This window comes from Bombina bombina, chromosome 7, assembly GCF_027579735.1.
Source record: "Bombina bombina isolate aBomBom1 chromosome 7, aBomBom1.pri, whole genome shotgun sequence".
Lineage (NCBI taxonomy): Eukaryota > Metazoa > Chordata > Amphibia > Anura > Bombinatoridae > Bombina > Bombina bombina.
Genome location: NC_069505.1, coordinates 355046088 through 355067094, shown reverse-complemented (window position 1 = coordinate 355067094; position 21007 = coordinate 355046088). Strand labels below are relative to the sequence as shown.

The 21007-nt window shown below is 39.3% G+C and overlaps 1 protein-coding gene across 1 annotated transcript in view; it reads right to left on the bottom strand.

Annotated features, from left to right (window-relative positions):
- The window catches only part of NUP210 (nucleoporin 210), a 1597588-nt gene that overhangs the window by 518854 nt on the left and 1057727 nt on the right, over nt 1–21007 (bottom strand). The window contains 2 exon segments of the mRNA XM_053721041.1: nt 960–1051; nt 16417–16575. Of these exon segments, the coding sequence (XP_053577016.1) occupies nt 960–1051; nt 16417–16575 (251 nt within the window).

Here is a 21007-nt window from a genome sequence, read left to right as displayed (position 1 = left end):
TTGGAAGACTCGTAATACCGGCGCTATGCAAGTCCCATTGAAAAAATAGGATACGCAATTGACGTAAGTGGATTTGCGGTATTTTCAAGTATGTCCGAAAAAGTGAGCGGTACACCTGTACCTGCAAAACTCATAAAACCAGCGGGCGTTTTAAGGCTAACGTAAGACTCGTAATCTAGCCATAAGTTTCTATTTTTTTTTTTTAAAGTGCCTTGAACTGCTAGTATAAGGTGTATGGTGTACAAATAGCCAGTGGTCTATAAAGGTGCAGGTACCCACCTCTCAGTTCCTTCATCCACTGGGCATAACTCAGCAACTTGCTTCCAGTAAACAAGCCCATCCTAGGCATTGCAAACATGCCTAGGATCTAAATCAGTAACAGCATCTAAAATGCAGGGATTGATGGAGAAGTGCACATTTCACCTGGAGAGGGTTGTGGATACACAAGGAGCAGCTAACAGTAGACTTGGGGATTGTTGGAAAAGTCCACATTTCACCTGCAACATTTCTCACTGAGAAATAGATCTTGCACTTAACTTTCACCTCGCTCCCCATCAAGGAGGCAAAAGAAAAAGACAGAGCATCATGGAAAGTGGGAAGAATTTAAAACTCAGGAGGTGTCTCTTGCCTACTCCTAACGGTCAGGAGGGAAATATTCCCACATGTAATGATTCGTGGGCTCTCACCATCTAATAAAAGGGAAAAAAATACACTTTAGGGCACTTTAATCTACACCATAGGTTACCAGATTTTTAATGTAAATTATTCATGCAACTGTTCTTATTATTCAGCATAGCTTTTCTAATACACTGACATACGATACTCTCTCTGTCCCTATGGAAAACGACTTTATGGAAATTTAGAATTGATACATGGAAAAAAAAAAAACTGGAATCCTTTTAAAGCAGAAATGTCTTGAAATGTTACATACATTGTTACAATATGTTACAATACATTACCTGCTTGTTTGAAGTTTTAAAAATGAATTGGGCGACATTAATATTTGTTCAGCTTTCACATCTGGATTTGTTAATTGAAGTCTGTCGAACACCTTATAAAAAAAAAAAAAATAACATAACAATCAATCACCATGGCAGTTTAAAGAAACAGTTTACCCTAAAATGTTCTCATCTTTAGTTTGTTCTTAATGGTCCATTTTACCTGCTAGAGTGTTGAATAATTTTTCTCTAATAAATGAAGAGAAAAAAGGGCTTGAAATGTATGTAGAAGCCAATGAATATGGGTGCAGTATACTCACTCCATGGGTTATAGTTGTTCAGCTCCAATGGAATATGTCCCCAGGTAATGAGAATCCACAGAATTGTGGTGTAGGATTTCAGCTTTCAAAGGTATCCACAGGTGGACTGCGAATAAATGGAGACTCAAATGACCAAAATAGCCAATAAACAAAGAAAAAAATGTAGTAACTTACTCCATATAAAGGAGAATCCGGCTTAGCACAGCAAAGAAGGGTATTCACAATCTTCCAACTTTGGTAAAAAGGTATTTTATTAGCTCAACGATTATTAGCTTTATTAGCTCAATTAGCTAATAAAAAACCTTTTTACCAAAGTTGGAAGATTGTGAATACCCTTCTTTGCTGTGCTAAGCTGGATTCTTCTTTATATGGAGTAAGTTACTACATTTTTTTCTTTGTTTATTGGCTATTTTGGTCATTTGAGTCTCCATTTATTCGCAGTCCACATGTGGATACCTTTGAAAGCTGAAATCCTACACCACAATTCTGTGGATTCTCATTACCTGGGGACATATTCCATTGGAGCTGAACAACTATAACCCATGGAGTGAGTATACTGCACCCATATTCATTGGCTTCTACATACATTTCAAGAGAAAAATTATTCAACAGACCAGCGTCATCTATTATCCTTCTGCCAATTGTTAGAGGAGAGAGGAGAGACTGTAAGAAGGCTGCGGTCTAACCTAAAAGGAGAGTATCAGTTCTTGGTTATTTTGTTACAGAAATGTTGTTTGTTTTATCAACACTGTGTTTATTTCATCTAACACTTCTGTATTTTGCTTGTATCCATACCTGCTAGAGTGTATCAAATTGTTTACAAATAGCTGGTTTGTTTTTCTTCTAAAATGTTAATTTTCAATTGTTCTTTTTAATTATTGTATAGAGACATTAATAAGAAAAGGGAAGCATTTGTGTGATAAGTGTAGCCTATTTTTATTGGTTGTTGGTTCACAGAGAAAATGCAGCTATTTCATTTACACAAATAAATATAAAAGGGAACAATTTTTATACATTTTATACTCTTCAGCTGGTATAACAAGTCATTGGGAGCACATTAAGGGGACACCAATTTTGCAGTGCAGTTACCTTCAAATGTATTAAAATTTCAAATTTAGAAACAACCTATTTCATACATTCAGAGATTATATTTAAACTGTTTTACATGTGGGTATGTTTGTATTATAATATGTGCCTGTATTATAAAACACATTAGTTGAAACATAATCTAGGTGTAATAGACTAGTATTTGTCTTTTACTAATATAACAACTGGTGTAGACTGGACTTCAGAGTGCCTAGACATCATGGGAGACGTAGTTCTGAAACATCTGGAGTGCCAAGGTTCACCATCACTGCTCAAGATACATCATGAGTGTTATAAAATACAATAACAGTCACTTGATAAAGCTCATTAGCGAAACGTTCGTCGGATATATCTTTCCTTGGCGTCCACTCAAGTATCTGCACACCGAAAGGGAGAGCAACATATACTGGACATTCAAGCGGGAGGTTTTGTGATTAAGTTTCTGCATTCCTCACCACTGTCTCTGGTATTGTGTTCAGCTCACTTTGAGCAATAACTACATTTGTATTGCCGATCCTGTTGTATATGGTGTTCCAGCAGTTCTTGTGACGCTTTTTATATTTGTATTTTAATAAATCCTTTTATTCAAATATCCTGTACAAGCAACTGTTTACCCAACAGTATAAAGTGGGTGTGCGCATTCACCTGAGCTTGGTTATAGCTCCATCCCATGTGAGTAATCATTTGTACACACATATTCTGCACTGAAATAAGGTTACAGAGTTACGCTATGTGGCATATTTTTTATTTTATATGAGGATAAAACAAGAAAGATCAGAAGATTGAAGATTCTCAGGAAGAATCCATATATCCTTATATGAACTTTATACACACGCTTATGCTTTATTTCTTTATTTGTGTCACAATTTTATCACTTCTATTTTGCTTTTTTATCACATTTATTTCACATTTTTTCTTCTGTGATACTATGGTATTTGTTATCACTTAATTTTTGCAGGCCAACTCCACATATAGGGAATATTAACCAAGCTGTGGAACAAGTTCATACCCTTTTAAGACTGTGGCTTCCTAACCTGGACATCCCAGACTAATTCATCTTGGATGGTGCAATCATAAATTCAAGCAGTGAATGCTGCATCACTCGCTGCTCCTAAACATGAAGAGAGGTTCCCTGTTTGGTATTCATACATTTGGGCCATGGCATGTAAACTGCTTTTTTTTATTGATTTTAAAACTATTTGGCGAGTGCCCACTAGAGGAGATGAGATTGCAGTAGTTGGCGCTTTCAGCATGCTGTGAAAATTAGCCTGCTTCCTTTCACTATATCGATAGAGCCATCTATAAATGTGAGTTGATAACACCTGTAAAATACCAATGTTACACGATTATGTTATTTTGCACCACATTTATTTTTTTCATAAATTGGTGAGAGTTCACAAGCCATAACCTTAGCAATTAAACTTGAGTCCACGGGGGAGAACATTAGTAAGTCATAATTTAATCATAATTGAATCAAAGTTTGCACTATTGTCTTTAATAGGGCAAATAAGTGAGATGAACTGCTGGGCCAGGGGTCTTACCTAATCAAACGCCCACCTACCTCTATCCACCATCACCCTCTAACACTCCAGTATTTCTGGGAAGACAGCTGACAACAGAAGGACAGGATAAAGCAAAAGTTAAAGAATTTACCTGATAAATTCATTTCTTTCATATTGGCAAGAGTCCATGAGCTAGTGACGTATGGGATATACAATCCTACCAGGAGGGGCAAAGTTTCCCAAACCTCAAAATGCCTATAAATACACCCCCCACCACACCCACAATTCAGTTTAACGAATAGCCAAGAAGTGGGGTGATAGGAAAGGAGCAAAAAGCATCAACAAGGAATTGGAATAATTGTGCTTTATACAAAAAATTATAACCACCATAAAAAGGGTGGGTCTCATGGACTCTTACCAATATGAAAGAAATTAATTTATCAGGTAAATTCTTACATAAATTATGTTTTCTTTCATGTAATTGGCAAGAGTCCATGTGCTAGTGACGTATGGGATAGCAAATACCCAAGATGTGGAACTCCACGCAAGAGTCACTAGAGAGGAAGGGATAAAAATAAAGACAGCCAACTCCGCTGAAAAATTAATCCATAACCCAAATCAAAAGTTTTAATCTTATAATGAAAAAAATTATAAGCAGAAGAATCAAACTGAAACAGCTGCCTGAAGTACTTTTCTACCAAAAACTGCTTCTGAAGAAGAGAAAACATCAAAATGATATAATTAATTAAAAGTATGCAAAGAAGACCAAGTTGCTGCTTTGCAAATCTGATCAACAGAAGCTTCATTCTTAAAAGCCCAGGAAGTGGAAACTGACCTAGTAGAATGAGCCGTAATCCTCTGAGGCAGGGATTTACCCAACTCAAAATAAGCATGATGAATCAAAAGCTTTAACCAAGATGTCAAAGAAATGGCAGAAGCCTTCTGACCTTTCCTAGAACCAGAAAAGATAACAAATAGACTATAAGTCTTCCTGAAATCTTTAGTAGCTTCAACATAATATTTCGAAGCTCTTACCACATCCAAAGAATGTAAGGATCTCTCCAGAGAATTCTTAGTATTAGGACACAAAGAAGGGACAACTAATGTTGTTGGAGTTCACAACTCTAGGTAAAAATTTAAACAAAGTCCGCAAAACCGCCTTATCCTGATGAAAAATCAGAAAAGGAGACTCACAAGAAAGAGCATATAAATCAGAAACTCTTCTAGCAGAAAAAATGGCCAAAAGGAACAACACTTTCCAAGAAACATAATTTATGTAAGAACTTACCTGATAAATTCATTTCTTTCATATTAGCAAGAGTCCATGAGCTAGTGACATATGGGATATACATTCCTACCAGGAGGGGCAAAGTTTCCCAAACCTTAAAATGCCTATAAATACACCCCTCACCACACCCACAATTCAGTTTAACGAATAGCCAAGAAGTGGGGTGATAAAGGAGCGAAAGCATCAAAAAAATAAGGAATTGGAATAATTGTGCTTTATACAAAAAAATCATAACCACCACAAAAAAGGGTGGGCCTCATGGACTCTTGCTAATATGAAAGAAATGAATTTATCAGGTAAGTTCTTACATAAATTATGTTTTCTTTCATGTAATTAGCAAGAGTCCATGAGCTAGTGACGTATGGGATAGCAGATACCCAAGATGTGGAAGAGTCACTAGAGAGGGAGGGATAAAATAAAGACAGCCAATTCCGCTGAAAAAAATAATCCACAACCCAAAACAAAAGTTTTAATCTTTATAATGAAAAAAACTGAAATTATAAGCAGACGAATCAAACAGAAACAGCTGCCTGAAGTACTTTTCTACCAAAAACTGCTTCAGAAGAAGAAAACACATCAAAATGGTAGAATTTAGTAAAAGTATGCAAAGAAGACCAAGTTGCTGCTTTGCAAATCTGATCAACAGAAGCTTCATTCCTGAAGGCCCAGGAAGTAGAAACTGACCTAGTAGAATAAGCCATAATTCTTTGAGGCGGGGACTTACCCGACTCTACATAAGCATGATGAATCAAAGACTTTAACCAAGACGCCAAAGAAATGGCAGAAGCCTTTTGACCTTTCCTGGAACCAGAAAAGATAACAAACAGACTAGAAGTCTTTCTAAAATTTTTAGTAGCTTCAACATAATATTTCAAAGCTCTAACTACATCCAAAGAATGTAACGATCTCTCCTTAGAATTCTTAGGATTAGGACATAATGAAGGGACAACAATTTCTCAACTAATGTTGTTAGAATTCACAACCTTAGGTAAAAATTGAAATGAAGTCCGCAACACCGCCTTATCCTGATGAAAAATCAGAAAAGGAGATTCACAAGAAAGAGCAGATAACTCAGAAACTCTTCTAGCAGAAGAGATAGCCAAAAGGAACAGTACTTTCCAAGAAAGTAATTTAATGTCCAGAGAATGCATAGGCTCAAACGGATGAGCCTGTAAAGCTGACAAAACCAAATTAAGACTCCAAGGAGGAGAGATTGGCTTAATGACGGGTTTGATACGGACCAAAGCCTGTACAAAACAATGAATATCAGGAAGATTAGCAATCTTTCTGTGAAAAGGAACAGAAAGAGCAGATATTTGTCCTTTCAAAGAACTTGCAGACAAACCTTTATCCAAACCATCCTGAAGAAATTGTAAAATTCTAGGAATTCTGAAAGAATGCCAGGAGAATTTATGAGAAGAACACCAAGAGATGTAAGTCTTCCAAACTCGATAATAAATTTTCCTAGATACAGATTTACGAGCCTGTAACATAGTATTAATCACTGAGTCAGAGAAACCTCTATGACTAAGTATCAAGCGTTCAATCTCCATACCTTCAAATTTAATGATTTGAGATCCTGATGGAAAAAAGGGCCTTGAGATAGAAGGTCTGGCCTTAACGGAAGTATCCAAGGTTGGCAACTGGCCATCCGAACGAGATCCGCAAACCAAAACCTGTGAGGCCATGCTGGAGCCACCAGCAGTACAAGTGAGCGCTCCATTAGAATTTTGGAGATTACTTTCGGAAGAAGAACTAGAGGCGGAAAGATATAAGCAGGATGATAATTCCAAGGAATTGACAACGCATCCACTGCTTCCGCCTGAGGATCCCGGGATCTGGACAGATACCTGGGAAGTTTCTTGTTCAGATGAGAGGCCATCAGATCTATTTCTGGAAGACCCCAGATTCGAACAATCTGAAGAAAAACATCTGGATGAAGAGACCATTCGCCCGGATGTAACGTCTGGCGACTGAGATAATCCGCTTCCCAATTGTCTACACCTGGGATGTGAACCGCAGAAATTAGACAGGAGCTGGATTCCGCCCATACAAGTATCCGAGATACTTCTTTCATAGCTTGAGGACTGTGAGTCCCACCTTGATGATTGACATATGCCACGGTCGTGACATTGTCTGTTTGAAAACAAATAAACAATTCTCTCTTCAGAAGAGGCCAAAATTGAAGAGCTCTAAAAATCGCACGGAGTTCCAAAATGTTGATTGGTAATCTCGCCTCCTGAGATTCCCAAACCCCTTGCGCTGTCAGAGATCCCCATACAGCTCCCCAACCTGATAGACTCGCATCTGTTGAGATCACAGTCCAGGTTGGACGAACAAAAGAGGCCCCTTGAATTAAACAATGGTGATCCATCCACCAAGTTAGAGATGATCGAACATTGGGATTTAAGGATATTATTTGTGATATCCTTGTATAATCCCTGCACCACTGGTTCAGCATACAAAGCTGGAGTGGTCTCGTGTGAAAACGAGCAAAAGGGATTGCGTCCGATGCAGCAGTCATGAGACTGAAAATCTCCATGCATAATGCTACTGAAGGGAACGATTGAGACTGAAGGTTTCGACAGGCTGAAACCAATTTCAGACGTCTCTTTTCTGTCAGAGACAAAGTCATGGACACTGAATCTATTTGGAAACCTAAAAAGGTTACCCTTGTCTGAGGAATCAAGGAACTCTTTGGCAAATTGATCCTCCAACCATGACTTTGAAGAAACAACACAAGTTGATTCGTATGAGATTCTGCAGAATGTGAAGACTGAGCAAGTACCAAGATATCGTCCAAATAAGGAAATACCACAATACCCTGTTCTCTGATTACAGAGAGAAGGGCACCGAGAACCTTCAAAAAGATCCTTGGTGCTGTTGCTAGACCAAATGGAAGAGCAATAAACTGGTAATGCTTGTCTAGAAAAGAGAATCTCAGAAACTGATAGTGATCTGGATGAATTGGAATATGCAGGTATGCATCCTGTAAGTCTATTGTAGACATATAATGCCCTTGCTGAACAAAAGGCAGAATAGTTCTTATAGTCACCATTTTTAATGTTGGTATCCTTACATAACGATTCAATATGTTTAGGTCCAGAACTGGTCTGAAAGAATTCTCTTTCTTTGGTACGATGAATAGATTTGAATAAAACCCCAGACCTTGTTCCAGAACTGGGACTGGTATAATTAACCCAGCTAACTCTAGGTCTGAAACACATTTCAGAAACGCCTGAGCCTTCACTGGATTGACTGGAATGCGTGAGAGAAAGAATCTTCTCACAGGCGGTCTCACTTTGAAACCTATTCTGTACCCTTGCGAAACAATGTTCTGAATCCAAAGATTGTGAACTGAATTGATCCAAACCTCTTTGAAAAATCGTAACCTGCCCCCTACCAGCTGCGCTGGAATGAGGGCCGCACCTTCATGCGGATTTAGGAGCTGGTTTTGACTTTCTAGAAGGCTTGGATATATTCCAGACTGGATTAGTTTCCAACCGGAAACTGTTCCTTTACGGGAAGGATCGGGCTTCTGCTCCTTATTCTGACGAAAGGAACGAAAACGATTAGCAGCCCTGTAATTACCTTTAGATTTTTTGCCCTGAGGCAAAAAGGTACCCTTCCCTCCAGTAACAGTTGAAATTATAGAATCCAACTGAGAACCAAACAACTTATTACCTTGGAAAGAGAGAGAGAGAGCAAAGTTGACTTAGAAGTCATATCTACATTACAGGATTTAAGCCATAAAGCTTGTCTAGCTAAAATAGCTAAAGACATATACCGGACATCAACTCTAATGATATCAAAAATGGCATCACAGACAAAGTTATTAGCGTGTTGAAGAAGTTTAACAATGCTATATGTATTATGATCTGTCACTTGTTGCGCTAAAGCCTCCAACCAGAAAGTTGAAGCTGCTGCAACATCAGCCAAAGAGATAGCAGGTCTTAGTAGATTACCTGAACATAAATAAGCTTTTCTTAAAAAAGATTAAATTTTCCTATCTAAAGGATCTTTAAACGAAGTGCTATCTGCCGTAGGAATAGCAGTACGTTTGGCAAGAGTAGAGATAGCCCCATCGACTTTAGGGATTTTATCCCAAAACTCCAATCTATCAGATGGCACTGGGTACAATTTCTTAAACCTTGGAGAAGGAGTAAATGAAGTACCCGGACAATCCCATTCCCTAGCAATCACATCTGAGATAGCATCAGGAACTGGAAAAACTTCCGGAATTAACACATGAGGTTTATAAACCGAATTTAAACGTTTAGCAGTTTTAGTATCAAGAGGACTAGACTCCTCCATATCTAAAGCAATCAAAACTTCTTTAAGTAATGAATGAATAAACTCCATCTTAAATAAATATGAAGATTTATCAGTATCAATATCTGTAGTAGAATCTTCTGAACCGGAAAAAACCTCATCAGAAACAGATAAGTCAGACTGATGGCGGTCACCTAAAAATTCATCTGAAATGTGAGAAGTTTTGAAAGACCTTTTACGTTTACTGGAAGGAGGAATAACAGACAGAGCCTTCCTAATAGAATTAGAAACAAATTCTTTAACATTAACAGGAACATCCTGAACAATAGATGTTGAAGGAACAACAACAGGTAAAGTATTATTACTAATGGAAACACAATCTGCATTGGAAAGTTTATCATGACAGCTTTCACAAACTACAGCTGGAGGAACAGTTACCACAAGTTTACAACATATGCACTTAACTTTGGTAGAACCAGCATCAGGCAGCGCCTGTCCATTAGTGGATTTAGATCCAGGGTCAGGGTGAGACATCTTGCAATATGTAATAGAAAAAACAACATATAAAGCAAAATTATCAAATTCCTTAAATGACAGTTTCAGGAATGGGAAAGAATGCAAAAAATAAGCTTCTAGAACCAGAAGCAAAGAAAAAGAAATGTTTAAATATTGTGAGTAAAAAAGACGCCCACATTTTTTTTGGCGCAAAAAAATGTCTGAATACACATGCGTAACAGAATACAACTTCCGGCGTTAATTACGTCACCGGAAATGACAAAAAATTTTAGCGCCAAAAAAGTTTGCGCCAAAAATGACGTAATAAAAAGAAACATTTTCTGCCCCCGCGAGCCTAACAGCATGCAGGAAAAAATGGTCAAATGAAATTTTTCAAGGTAAGAAAAAATAATTAAATGCATTATCCCAATAATGAAACTGACAGTCTGTATTTAAAAAGGAATACTGATTATCCTGAATCAAGGCAAATATAAGTTTATAGACATATATTTAGAACTTTACATATAAAGTGCCCAACCATAGCGTAGAGTGTCACAAAAAATAAGACTTACTTACCCCAGGACATTTGATAGCCAAACCAGTACTGAAACGAGAATCAGTAGAGGTAATGGTATATAAGAGTATATCGTCGATCTGAAAAGGGAGGTAGGAGAAGAAATCTCTACGACCGATAACAGAGAACCTATGAAATAGATCCCCTAGAGGTAGACCATTGTATTCAAATAGGCAATACTCTCTTCACGTCTCTCTGACATTCGCTGCACTTTGAGAGGAAAACTGGGCTTCAACCTGTTGCGAAGCGCATATCAACGAAGAATCTTAAGCACAAACTTACTTCACCACCTCCACGGGAGGCAAAGTTTGTAAAACTGAATTGTGGGTGTGGTGAGGGGTGTAATTTATAGGCATTTTAAGGTTTGGGAAACTTTGCCCCTCCTGGTAGGAATGTATATCCCATACGTCACTAGCTCATGGACTCTTGCTAATTACATGAAAGAAAAGTAATTTAATGTCCAGAGAATGCATAGGCTCAAACAGAGGAGCCTGTAAAGCCTTCAAAACCAAATTAAGACTCCAAGGAGGAGAAATTGATTTAAAGACAGGCTTGATACGATTCAAAGCCTGTACAAAACAATGAATATCAGGAAGTTTAGCAATTTTTCTGAGGAACAGAACAGAAAGAGAAGAGATTTGTCCTTCCAAAGAACTTGCAGACAAACCCTTATCTAAACCATCCTGAAGAAACTGTAAAATTCTAGGAATTCTAAAAGAATGCCAAGAGAATTTATGAGAAGAGCACCATGAGATGTAAGCCTTTCAAACTAAATAATAAATCTTTCTAGACACAGATTTACGAGCCTGCAACATAGTATTAATCACTGAGTCAGAGAAACCTCTATGACTAAGCACTAAGCGTTCAATTTCCATACCATCAAATTTAATGATTTGAGATCCTGATGGAAAAATGAACCTTGAGATATAAGGTCTGGCCTTAATGGAAGTGGCCAAGGTTGGCAACTGGACATCCGAACAAGATCCACATACCAAAACCTGTGCGGCCATGCTGGAGCCACCAGCAGCACAAACGATTGCTCCATGCTGATTTTGAAAATCACTCTTGGAAGAAGAACTAGAGGCGGAAAAATATAGGCAGGTTGATAACTCCAAGGAAGTGTCAATGCATCCACTGCTTCCGCCTGAGGATAACTGGACCTGGATAGGTACCTGGGAAGTTTCTTGTTTAGATGAGATGCCATCAGATCTATTTCTGGAAGCCCCCACACATCTGAACAATTTGAAAAAACACATCTGGGTGAAGAAACCACTCTCCCGGATGTAAAGCTTGACGACTGAGATAATCCGCTTCCCAATTATCTATACCTGGGATATGGACCGCAGAAATTAGACAGGAGCTGGATTCTGCCCAAACAAGTATCCGAGATACTTATTTCATAGCCTGAGGACTGTGAGTCCCACCCTGATGATTGACATACGCTACAGTTGTGACATTGTCTGTCTGAAAACCAATAAACGTCTCTCTCATCAATAGAAGCCAAAACTGAAGAGCTCTGAGAATCGCACGGAGTTCCAAAATATTGATTGGTAATCTCGCCTCTTGAGATTTCCAAACCCCTTGTGCTGTCAGAGATCCCCAGACAGCTTCCCAACCTAAAAGACTTGCATCTGTTGTGATCACGGTCCAGGCTGGATGAACCAAAGAGACCCGTAGAACTATACGATGGTGATCTAACCACCAAGTCAGAGATAGTTGAATATTGGGATTCAAGGATATTAAATGTGATATCATAGTAATCCTTGCACCATTAATTCAGCATTGAAAACTGAAGAGGTCTCATATGAAAACGAGCAAAGGGAATCGAGTCCGATGCTGCAGTCATGAGACCTAAAACTTCCATGCATATAGATACTGAAGAAAATAAAAGAGACTGAAGGTTCCGACAAGCTGAACCCAATATAAATTGTCTCTTGTCTGTTAGAGACAGAGACATTTACACAATCTATCTGGAAACCTAAAAAAGGTGACCCTTGTCTGAGGAATCAAGGAACTTTTTTGGTAAAATGATCCTCCAACCATGTCTTTGAAGAAACAACAGAAGTTGAATCGTATGAGATTCTGCAGAACGAAAAGACTGAGCAAGTACCAAGATATCGTCCAAATAAGGAAACACCAAGAACCTTTGAAAAGATTCATAGAGCTGTCGCTAGGCCAGAAAGGAAGAGCAACAAATTGGTAATGCTTGTCTAAAAAAGAGAATCTCAGAAAATGAAAATAATCTGAATGAAACAGAATATGAAGATATGCATCCTGTAAGTCTATTGTGGGCAGATAATGCCCTTGCTGAACAAAAGGCAGAAAAGACCTTATAATCACCATTCTGAAAGATGGTACTCTTACATGACAATTCAAAAGATTTTCTTTCTTTGGGAAAATGAATATTTCTGAATAAAACCCCAGACCCCGTTCCTGAAACGGAACTGGTATGAATACCCCAGATAACGCCAGGTCTGAAACACACTTCAGGAAAGTCTGAGCCTTTACTGGGATTGCTGGAATATGTGAGAGAGAAAAAGACTTCTCACGGGCGGTCTTACTCTAAATCCTATTCTGTACCCCAATCTAAGGAGTTTGGACCAAACAACTTTAGAAAAATCTTAACCTGCCCCCTACCAGCTAAGCTGGAATAAGGGCCGCACCTTCATGCGAATTTGGGGGCTGGCTTTGATCTCTTAAATGGCTTGAATTCATTAGAATTAGAAAGCTTCCAATTAGAAACATATTACTTGGGGAAGAATTAGGTTTCTGCCTTATTAAGAACAAAAACGGATATAAGCTTAAGATTTACCCTTAGAACTTAATCTTCAGGCAAAAAAACTCCCTTCCCCACAGTAACAGTTGAAAGTATTGAATCCAACTGTGAACCAAATAATTTATTACCTTGGAAGGAAAGAAAAAAGAAATCTGGATTTAGAAATCAAATCAGCATTCCAAGATTTAAGCCACAAAGTTCTTCTAGCTAAAATAGCTAAAGACATAGATTTAACCTCAATTTTGACAATATAAAAAAATGGCATCACAAAAGAAATTATTAGCATGTTGAATCAAGATAAAAATGCTAAACAAATCATAATCCGATACTTGTTGCGCTAAAGTTTCCAACCAAAAAAGATGAAACAGCTGCAACATCAGCCAAAGAAATTGCAGGCCTAAGAAAAGGACCTGAAAATAAATTAATTTTCCTTAGAAAAGAAACAAGTTTCCCATCTGAAGGATCTTTAAAATAAATACTATTTTCCATAGGAATAGTAGTATTTTTAGCAAGAGTAGAGATAGCCCCATTAACTTTGGGGATCTTTTCCCAAAACCCCAAACTAACTGCTGGCAAAGGATACAATTTTTAAAACCTTAAAGAAGGAATAAAAGAAGTACCAGGCCTATTCCATTCCCTAGTATCAGAAACTGAAAAAAAAACCTCTGAAGTAACCACAGGAGGTTAATAAACAGAATTTAAATGTTAGCTAGCCTTAAAATCAAGAGGACTAGTCTCCTCAATATCCAATATAATCAACACTTTTTCAACAAAGAACGAATGTACTCCATTTAAAAATAAAAAAGTAGATTTGCTAGTGTCAATATCTGATGAAGGATATTCTGAATCAGATAAATCCTCATCAGAGAAGGATAATTCAGTATGTTGTCGGTCATTTGAAAATTCATCAACTAAATGAGAAGTTTAAAAAAGACCTTTACATTTTATTAGAAGGCGGGATGGCAGACAAAGCCTTCTGAATAGAATCAGAAAAATATTCTTATAAATTCCCAGGTATATCTTGTACATTAGATGTTAAAAGAATTAGCAATAGACAATGCATTAATACTGATGGACATTTTCTCTGCATCTAAAAGTTTATCATGATAACTTATTACAAACCATAGCTAAAGATAAAAATTCATAACATTAAAATAAATTAACTTAGCTTTGGTAGGACTGATATAAGTCAGCAGGAATCCAACAGTGTTTTCTGATACAGGAACAGTTTTGAGATATCTTGCAAATGTAAGAGAAAAAACAACATATAAAGCAAAATATCAATTTCCTTATATGACAGTTTCAGGAATGGGAATGAAATGCAAAACAAAATAAGCCTCTGGAAACCAGAAGCAAAAAGAAATGAAGTCTTAAATAATGTCAAAAGTTTGGCGCCAAAAACATCTGCAACAAACACGAGCGTCATAGATGACGCAACCACGTGAAAAAACTCAGCGCCAACTAAGACGCCGGAAATGACGAAATTATGTCAACAAACGTAATTCTCGCGCCAAAAAAGTTTTGCGCCAAGAATGAAGCAATAAATTATAGCATTTTGTGCTCCGCGAGCCTAACAGTCCGCAATTTAGAAAAGAGAGACAATTTGAAAACTTCAGGTAAGAATTTTTTTTTTTTTAATATGCATTTCCCAAATATGAAACTGACAGTCTGCAAAAAGGAAATATACTGATAAACCTGAATCATGGCAAATAGAAGTACAAACATATATTTAGAACTTTAAATATAAAGTGCCAAACCATAGCTGAGAGTGTCTTAAATAAAGGAAATATACTTACCAAAAGACACTCATCTACATAAAGTAGATAGCCAAACCAGTACTGAAACAAGAATCAGCAGAGGTAATGGTATATAAGAGTATATTGTCGATCTGAAAAGGGAGGTAGGAGATGAATCTCTACGACCGATAACAGAGAACCTATGAAATAGATCCCCGTTAGGATGACCATTGTATTCAATAGGTAATACTCCCTTCACATCCCTCTGTCATTCACTGCACTCTGAGAGGAACCGGGCTTCAAAAAAGCTGAGAAGCGCATATCAACATAGAAATCTAGCACAAACTTACTTCACCACCTCCATATTAGGCAAAGTTTGTAAAACTGAATTGTGGGTGTGGTGGGGGTGTATTTATAGGCATTCTGAGGTTTGGGAAACTTTGCCCCTCCTGGTAGGATTGTATATCCCATACGTCACTAGCTCATGGACTCTTGCCAATTACATGAAAGAAATGATCCCCAGCAACAGCCTGGGCAGCTTGCGACAGGGGTTAGTGTGTTCGGGTTTCAGTTGCATTTAATAAGATGTAATTTTATTCAGATTTATTTAAATTATATTTAAGTTAGGGGGTGTTAGGGTTAGACTTAGGTTTAAAGGGTTAATACATTTAGAATAGTGGTGGCGAACTTGGGGACAGCAGATTAGGGGTTAATAAATGTAGGTAGGTGGCAGCGATGTTGGGGGCATCAGATTAGGGGTTAATAAATAAAATGAAGGTTGTGGCGATGTTAGGGGCGGCAGATTAGGGGTTAATATTATTTAACTAGTGTTTGCGAGGCGGGAGTACGGCAGTTTAGGGGTTATGTTTATTCTAGTGACGGCGATGTCCGGAGCAGCAGATTAGGGGTTAAAAATTTTATTATAGTGTTTGCGATGCGGGAGGGCCTCGGTTTAGGGGTTAATAGGTAGTTTATGGGTGTTAGTGTACATTTTAGCACTTTAGTTATGAGTTTTATGCTACAGCGTTGTAGTGTAAAACTCATAACTACTGACTTTAAAATGCGTTAGGAATCTTGGAGGTAGAGGGTGTGCCGCTCACTTTTTGGCCTCCCAGGACAAACTCGTAATACCGGCGCTATGGAAGTCCCATAAAAAAAAGACTTTACGAACTTTACGTAAGTCGGTTTGCGGTAAGGCCAAAAAAGTGTGCGGGGCCCCTAAACTTGCAAGACTCGTAACACCAGCGGTAGTGAAAAAGCAGCGCTAGGACCTGTTAACGCTGCTTTTTCAGCTTACCGCAAAACTCATAATCTAGCCGTAAGATTTGTGCAAATACAGATCTTAGTGTGTTTAACTTTCACAAGAAAAAATGTAGCTCCAAAAAGAGCAGAATGCGGCAAAGAGAAAATATTACATCTCTAATTTTACCTGAATATGTATTTCATCAGACAGCTCATGCGCCAGCTTGTAAAACTGCTTCACCCTGGGGTCAGTTGCTCTCACAGTAACTTTGAGTCCAGTTTTCCCCTTCATTTTAGCATAAACGTTCATAGCAAAGTTATATTGCATGGGAAGTTCAACAGATGCCTGCAGTGAATAGAAAACACGTCTTTTGTCTAAAGCCCCAAAAATACAAGCTGTTTAGGAAGTTTATTCTCCTTAATTTACAAAGTGTCTTAATTATGATAATAGTAAATTCCGTTGACTTTTGCACATCAGGGTTATTTGTATCATTGTTATATGATTTAACTGCATTAAAATGTGTCAAGTTGTGTTTTCTTTAGGCAAGTTGTGTTTTCTTTAGGCAAGTTGTGTTTTCTTTAGGAATATAAACATTCCTTTTAAAATTACATTTGAAAATTGTTTTTTCTAAATACAAAACTTTGTTCAATCGTGAGAACCGTTGTCACTATATGGTTGCAGTGTTTGAAAACAGAATTTATGCTTACCTGATAAATTAATTTCTCCAACGGTGTGTCCGGTCCACGGCGTCATCCATTACTTGTGGGAAATATTCTCCCCCACAGGGAAAGGCAAGGAGAGCACACAGCAAGAGCTGTCCATATAGCTCCCCCTCTGGCCCCGCCCCCCAGTCATTCGACCGACGGTTAGGAGAAAAAGGAGAAACTATAGGGTGCCGTGGTGACTGTAGTGTATAAAGAAAAATTTTTTCAACCTGATTAGGAAACCAGGGCGGGCCGTGGACCGGACACACCGTTGGAGAAAGTAATTTATCAGGTAAGCATAAATTCTGTTTTCTCCAACATTGGTGTGTCCGGTCCACGGCGTCATCCATTACTTGTGGGAACCAATACCAAAGCTTTAGGACACGGATGAAGGGAGGGAGCAAATCAGGTTACCTAAATGGAAGGCACCACGGCTTGCAAAACCCTTCTCCTAAAAATAGCCTCCGAAGAAGCATAAGTATCAAATTTGTAGAATTTGGCAAAAGTGTGCAGAGAGGACCAAGTCGCTGCCTTACATATCTGATCAACAGAAGCCTCGTTCTTGTAGGCCCAAGTGGAAGCCACAGCCCTAGTAGAGTGAGCTGTGATTCGGTCAGGAGGTTGCCGTCCGGCAGTCTCATAAGCCAATCGGATAATGCTTTTCAGCCAGAAAGAGAGAGAGGTAGCAGTAGCTTTTTGACCTCTCCTCTTACCAGAGTAAACGACAAACAAAGATGAGGTTTGTCTAAAATCTTTTGTTGCTTCTAAGTAGAACTTTAAAGCATGAACAACATCTAAATTGTGTAATAAACGTTCCTTCTTTGAAACTGGATTCGGACACAGAGAAGGAACAACTATTTCCTGGTTAATATTCTTGTTGGAAACAACTTTTGGAAGAAAACCAGGCTTAGTACGCAAAACAACCTTATCTGAATGGAAAACCAGATAGGGTGGATTACATTGCAAAGCAGATAATTCAGAAACTCTTCTAGCAGAAGAAATAGCAACCAAAAACAGAACTTTCCAAGATAATAACTTAATATCTATGGAATGTAAAGGTTCAAACGGAACCCCTTGAAGAACTGAAAGAACTAAATTTAGACTCCAAGGAGGAGTCATGGGTCTGTAAACAGGCTTGATTCTAACCAAAGCCTGAACAAAAGCTTGTACATCTGGCACAGCTGCCAGTCGTTTGTGTAACAAGACAGATAAAGCAGAAATCTGTCCTTTTAGAGAACTAGCTGACAACCCTTTATCCAAACCTTCTTGGAGAAAGGAGAGAATCTTTGGAATTTTAATCTTACTCCAGGAGAATCCCTTGGATTCACACCAGCAGATATATTTTTTCCATATTTTATGGTAAATCTTTCTAGTCACAGGTTTTCTGGCTTGGACCAGAGTATCTATCACAGAATTCGAAAACCCACGCTTGGATAAAATCAAGCGTTCAATTTCCAAGCAGTCAGCTGCAGAGAAACTAGATTTGGATGTTCGAATGGACCTTGTACTAGAAGATCCTGTCTCAAAGGTAGCTTCCATGGTGGAGCCGATGACATATTCACCAGGTCTGCATACCAAGTCCTGCGTGGCCACGCAGGAGCTATCAGAATCACTGAGGCCTTCTCCTGTTTGATCCTGGCTATGAGCCTGGGAAGGAGAGGAAACGGTGGAAACACATACGCTAGGTTGAACGACCAAGGCGCCACTAATGCATCCACTAGAGTCGCCTTGGGATCCCTGGATCTGGACCCGTAGCAAGGAATCTTGAAGTTCTGACGGGACGCCATTAGATCCATGTCTGGAATGCCCCATAATTGGGTTAACTGAGCAAAGACCTCCGGGTGCAGTTCCCACTCCCCCGGATGGAAAGTCTGACGACTCAAATAGTCCGCCTCCCAGTTGTCTACTCCTGAGATGTGAATAGCAGATAGATGGCAGGAGTGATTCTCTGCCCATTGGATAATCTTGGTTACTTCCTTCATCGCTAGGGAACTCTTTGTTCCCCCCTGATGATTGATGTACGCAACAGTCGTTATGTTGTCCGACTGAAATCTTATGAACCTGGCTTCCGCTAGCTGAGGCCAAGCCAGGAGCGCATAGAATATTGCTCTTAGTTCCAAAATGTTTATCGGGAGAAGCGACTCTTCCCGAGACCATAGGCCCTGAGCTTTCAGGGAGTCCCAGACCGCGCCCCACCCCAAGAGGCTGGCGTCGGTCGTGACGATGACCCACTCCGGTCTGCGGAAACTCATTCCCTGAGACAGGTGATCCTGGGTCAACCACCAGAGAAGTGAGTCCCTGGTTACCTGGTCTACTTGAATTTGGGGAGACAAGTCTGTATAGTCCCCATTCCACTGATTGAGCATGCACAGCTGTAATGGTCTTAGATGAATTAGAGCAAAAGGAACCACGTCCATTGCTGCGACTATTAGTCCTATTACTTCCATGCACTGAGCTATGGAGGGTTGAGGAATAGAATGAAGAACTCGACAAACGTTTAGAAGCTTTAGCTTTCTGACTTCTGTCAGGAAGATCTTCATTTCCACAGAATCTATTATTGTTCCCAGAAAAGGAACCCTTGTGGACGGTGACAGTGAACTCTTTTCTATGTTCACCTTCCACCCGTGAGATCTGAGAAAAGCCAACACAATGTCTGTGTGGGCCTTTGCTTTGGAAAGAGACAACGCTTGGATTAGGATGTCGTCTAGATAAGGTGCTACAGCGATGCCCCTCGGCCTTAGGACCGCTAGAAGGGACCCTAGCACCTTTGTGAAAATTCTGGGAGCGGTGGCTAAACCGAATGGAAGAGCCACGAACTGGTAATGTTTGTCCAGAAAGGCGAACCTCAGGAACTGATGATGAGTTTTGTGGATTGGAATATGCAGATACGCATCCTTTAGATCCACGGTAGTCAAATATTGACCCTGCTGGATTGTCGGCAAGATTGTCCGAATGGTTTCCATTTTGAAGGATGGAACACTGAGGAACTTGTTTAATATCTTTAAATCCAGAATTGGCCTGAAAGTTCCCTCTTTTTTGGGAACCACAAACAGGTTTGAGTAAAAACCTAGACCTTGTTCCCCGGAGGGGACTGGGTTTATCACTCCCATCTTTGATAGGTCTCTTACACAATGTAAGAATGCCTGTTTCTTTATCTGGTCTGAAGATAAGCGAGACAGGTGGAACCTTCCCCTTGGAGGAAGTCCCTTGAACTCTAGCAGGTATCCCTTGGAGACTATCTCTAGTGCCTAGGGATCCGGAACATCTCTTGCCCAAGCCTGAGCGAAGAGAGATAGTCTGCTCCCTACCAGATCCGGTCCCGGATCGGGGCTACCCCTTCATGCTGTCTTGGTAGCAGCAGCAGGTTTCTTGGTCTGTTTACCCTTGTTCCATACTTGCATGGGCTTCCAAGTGGGTTTGGGCTGGGCCGCGTTACCTTCTTGTCTAGCGGCAGTGGAGTTATTAGCCGTTCCGTTCCTGAAATTGCGAAAGGAACGAAAATTAGACTTGTTCTTAGCCTTAAAAGGCTTATCCTGTGGGAGGGCATGGCCCTTACCCCCAGTGATGTCTGAAATAATTTCCTTCAATTCCGGCCCAAAAAAGGTCTTACCCTTGAAAGGAATATTAAGTAACTTAGTCTTGGACGACACATCTGCCGACCAGGATTTCAGCCAAAGCACCCTCCGCGCTACTATAGCAAAACCTGAGTTTTTCGCCGCCAATTTCGTTATTTGAAAGGCGGCATCCAATATAAAGGAATTAGCTAATTTTAATGCGTGAATTCTGTCCATGACTTCTTCATAGGAAGTCTCTTTCTGGAGCGACCTTTCTAGTTCCTCGAACCAAAAGAACGCCGCTGAAGTGACAGTAATAACACACGTAGCTGGTTGAAGGATGAACCCTTGCTGAACAAAAATCTTTTTAAGCAATCCTTCCAATTTTTTATCCATAGGATCTTTGAAAGCGCAGCTGTCCTCTATAGGAATAGTGGTGCGCTTCGCTAGTGTTGAAACAGCTCCCTCAACCTTCGGGACCGTCTGCCATGCGTTCCTTCTAGGGTCTACTATGGGAAA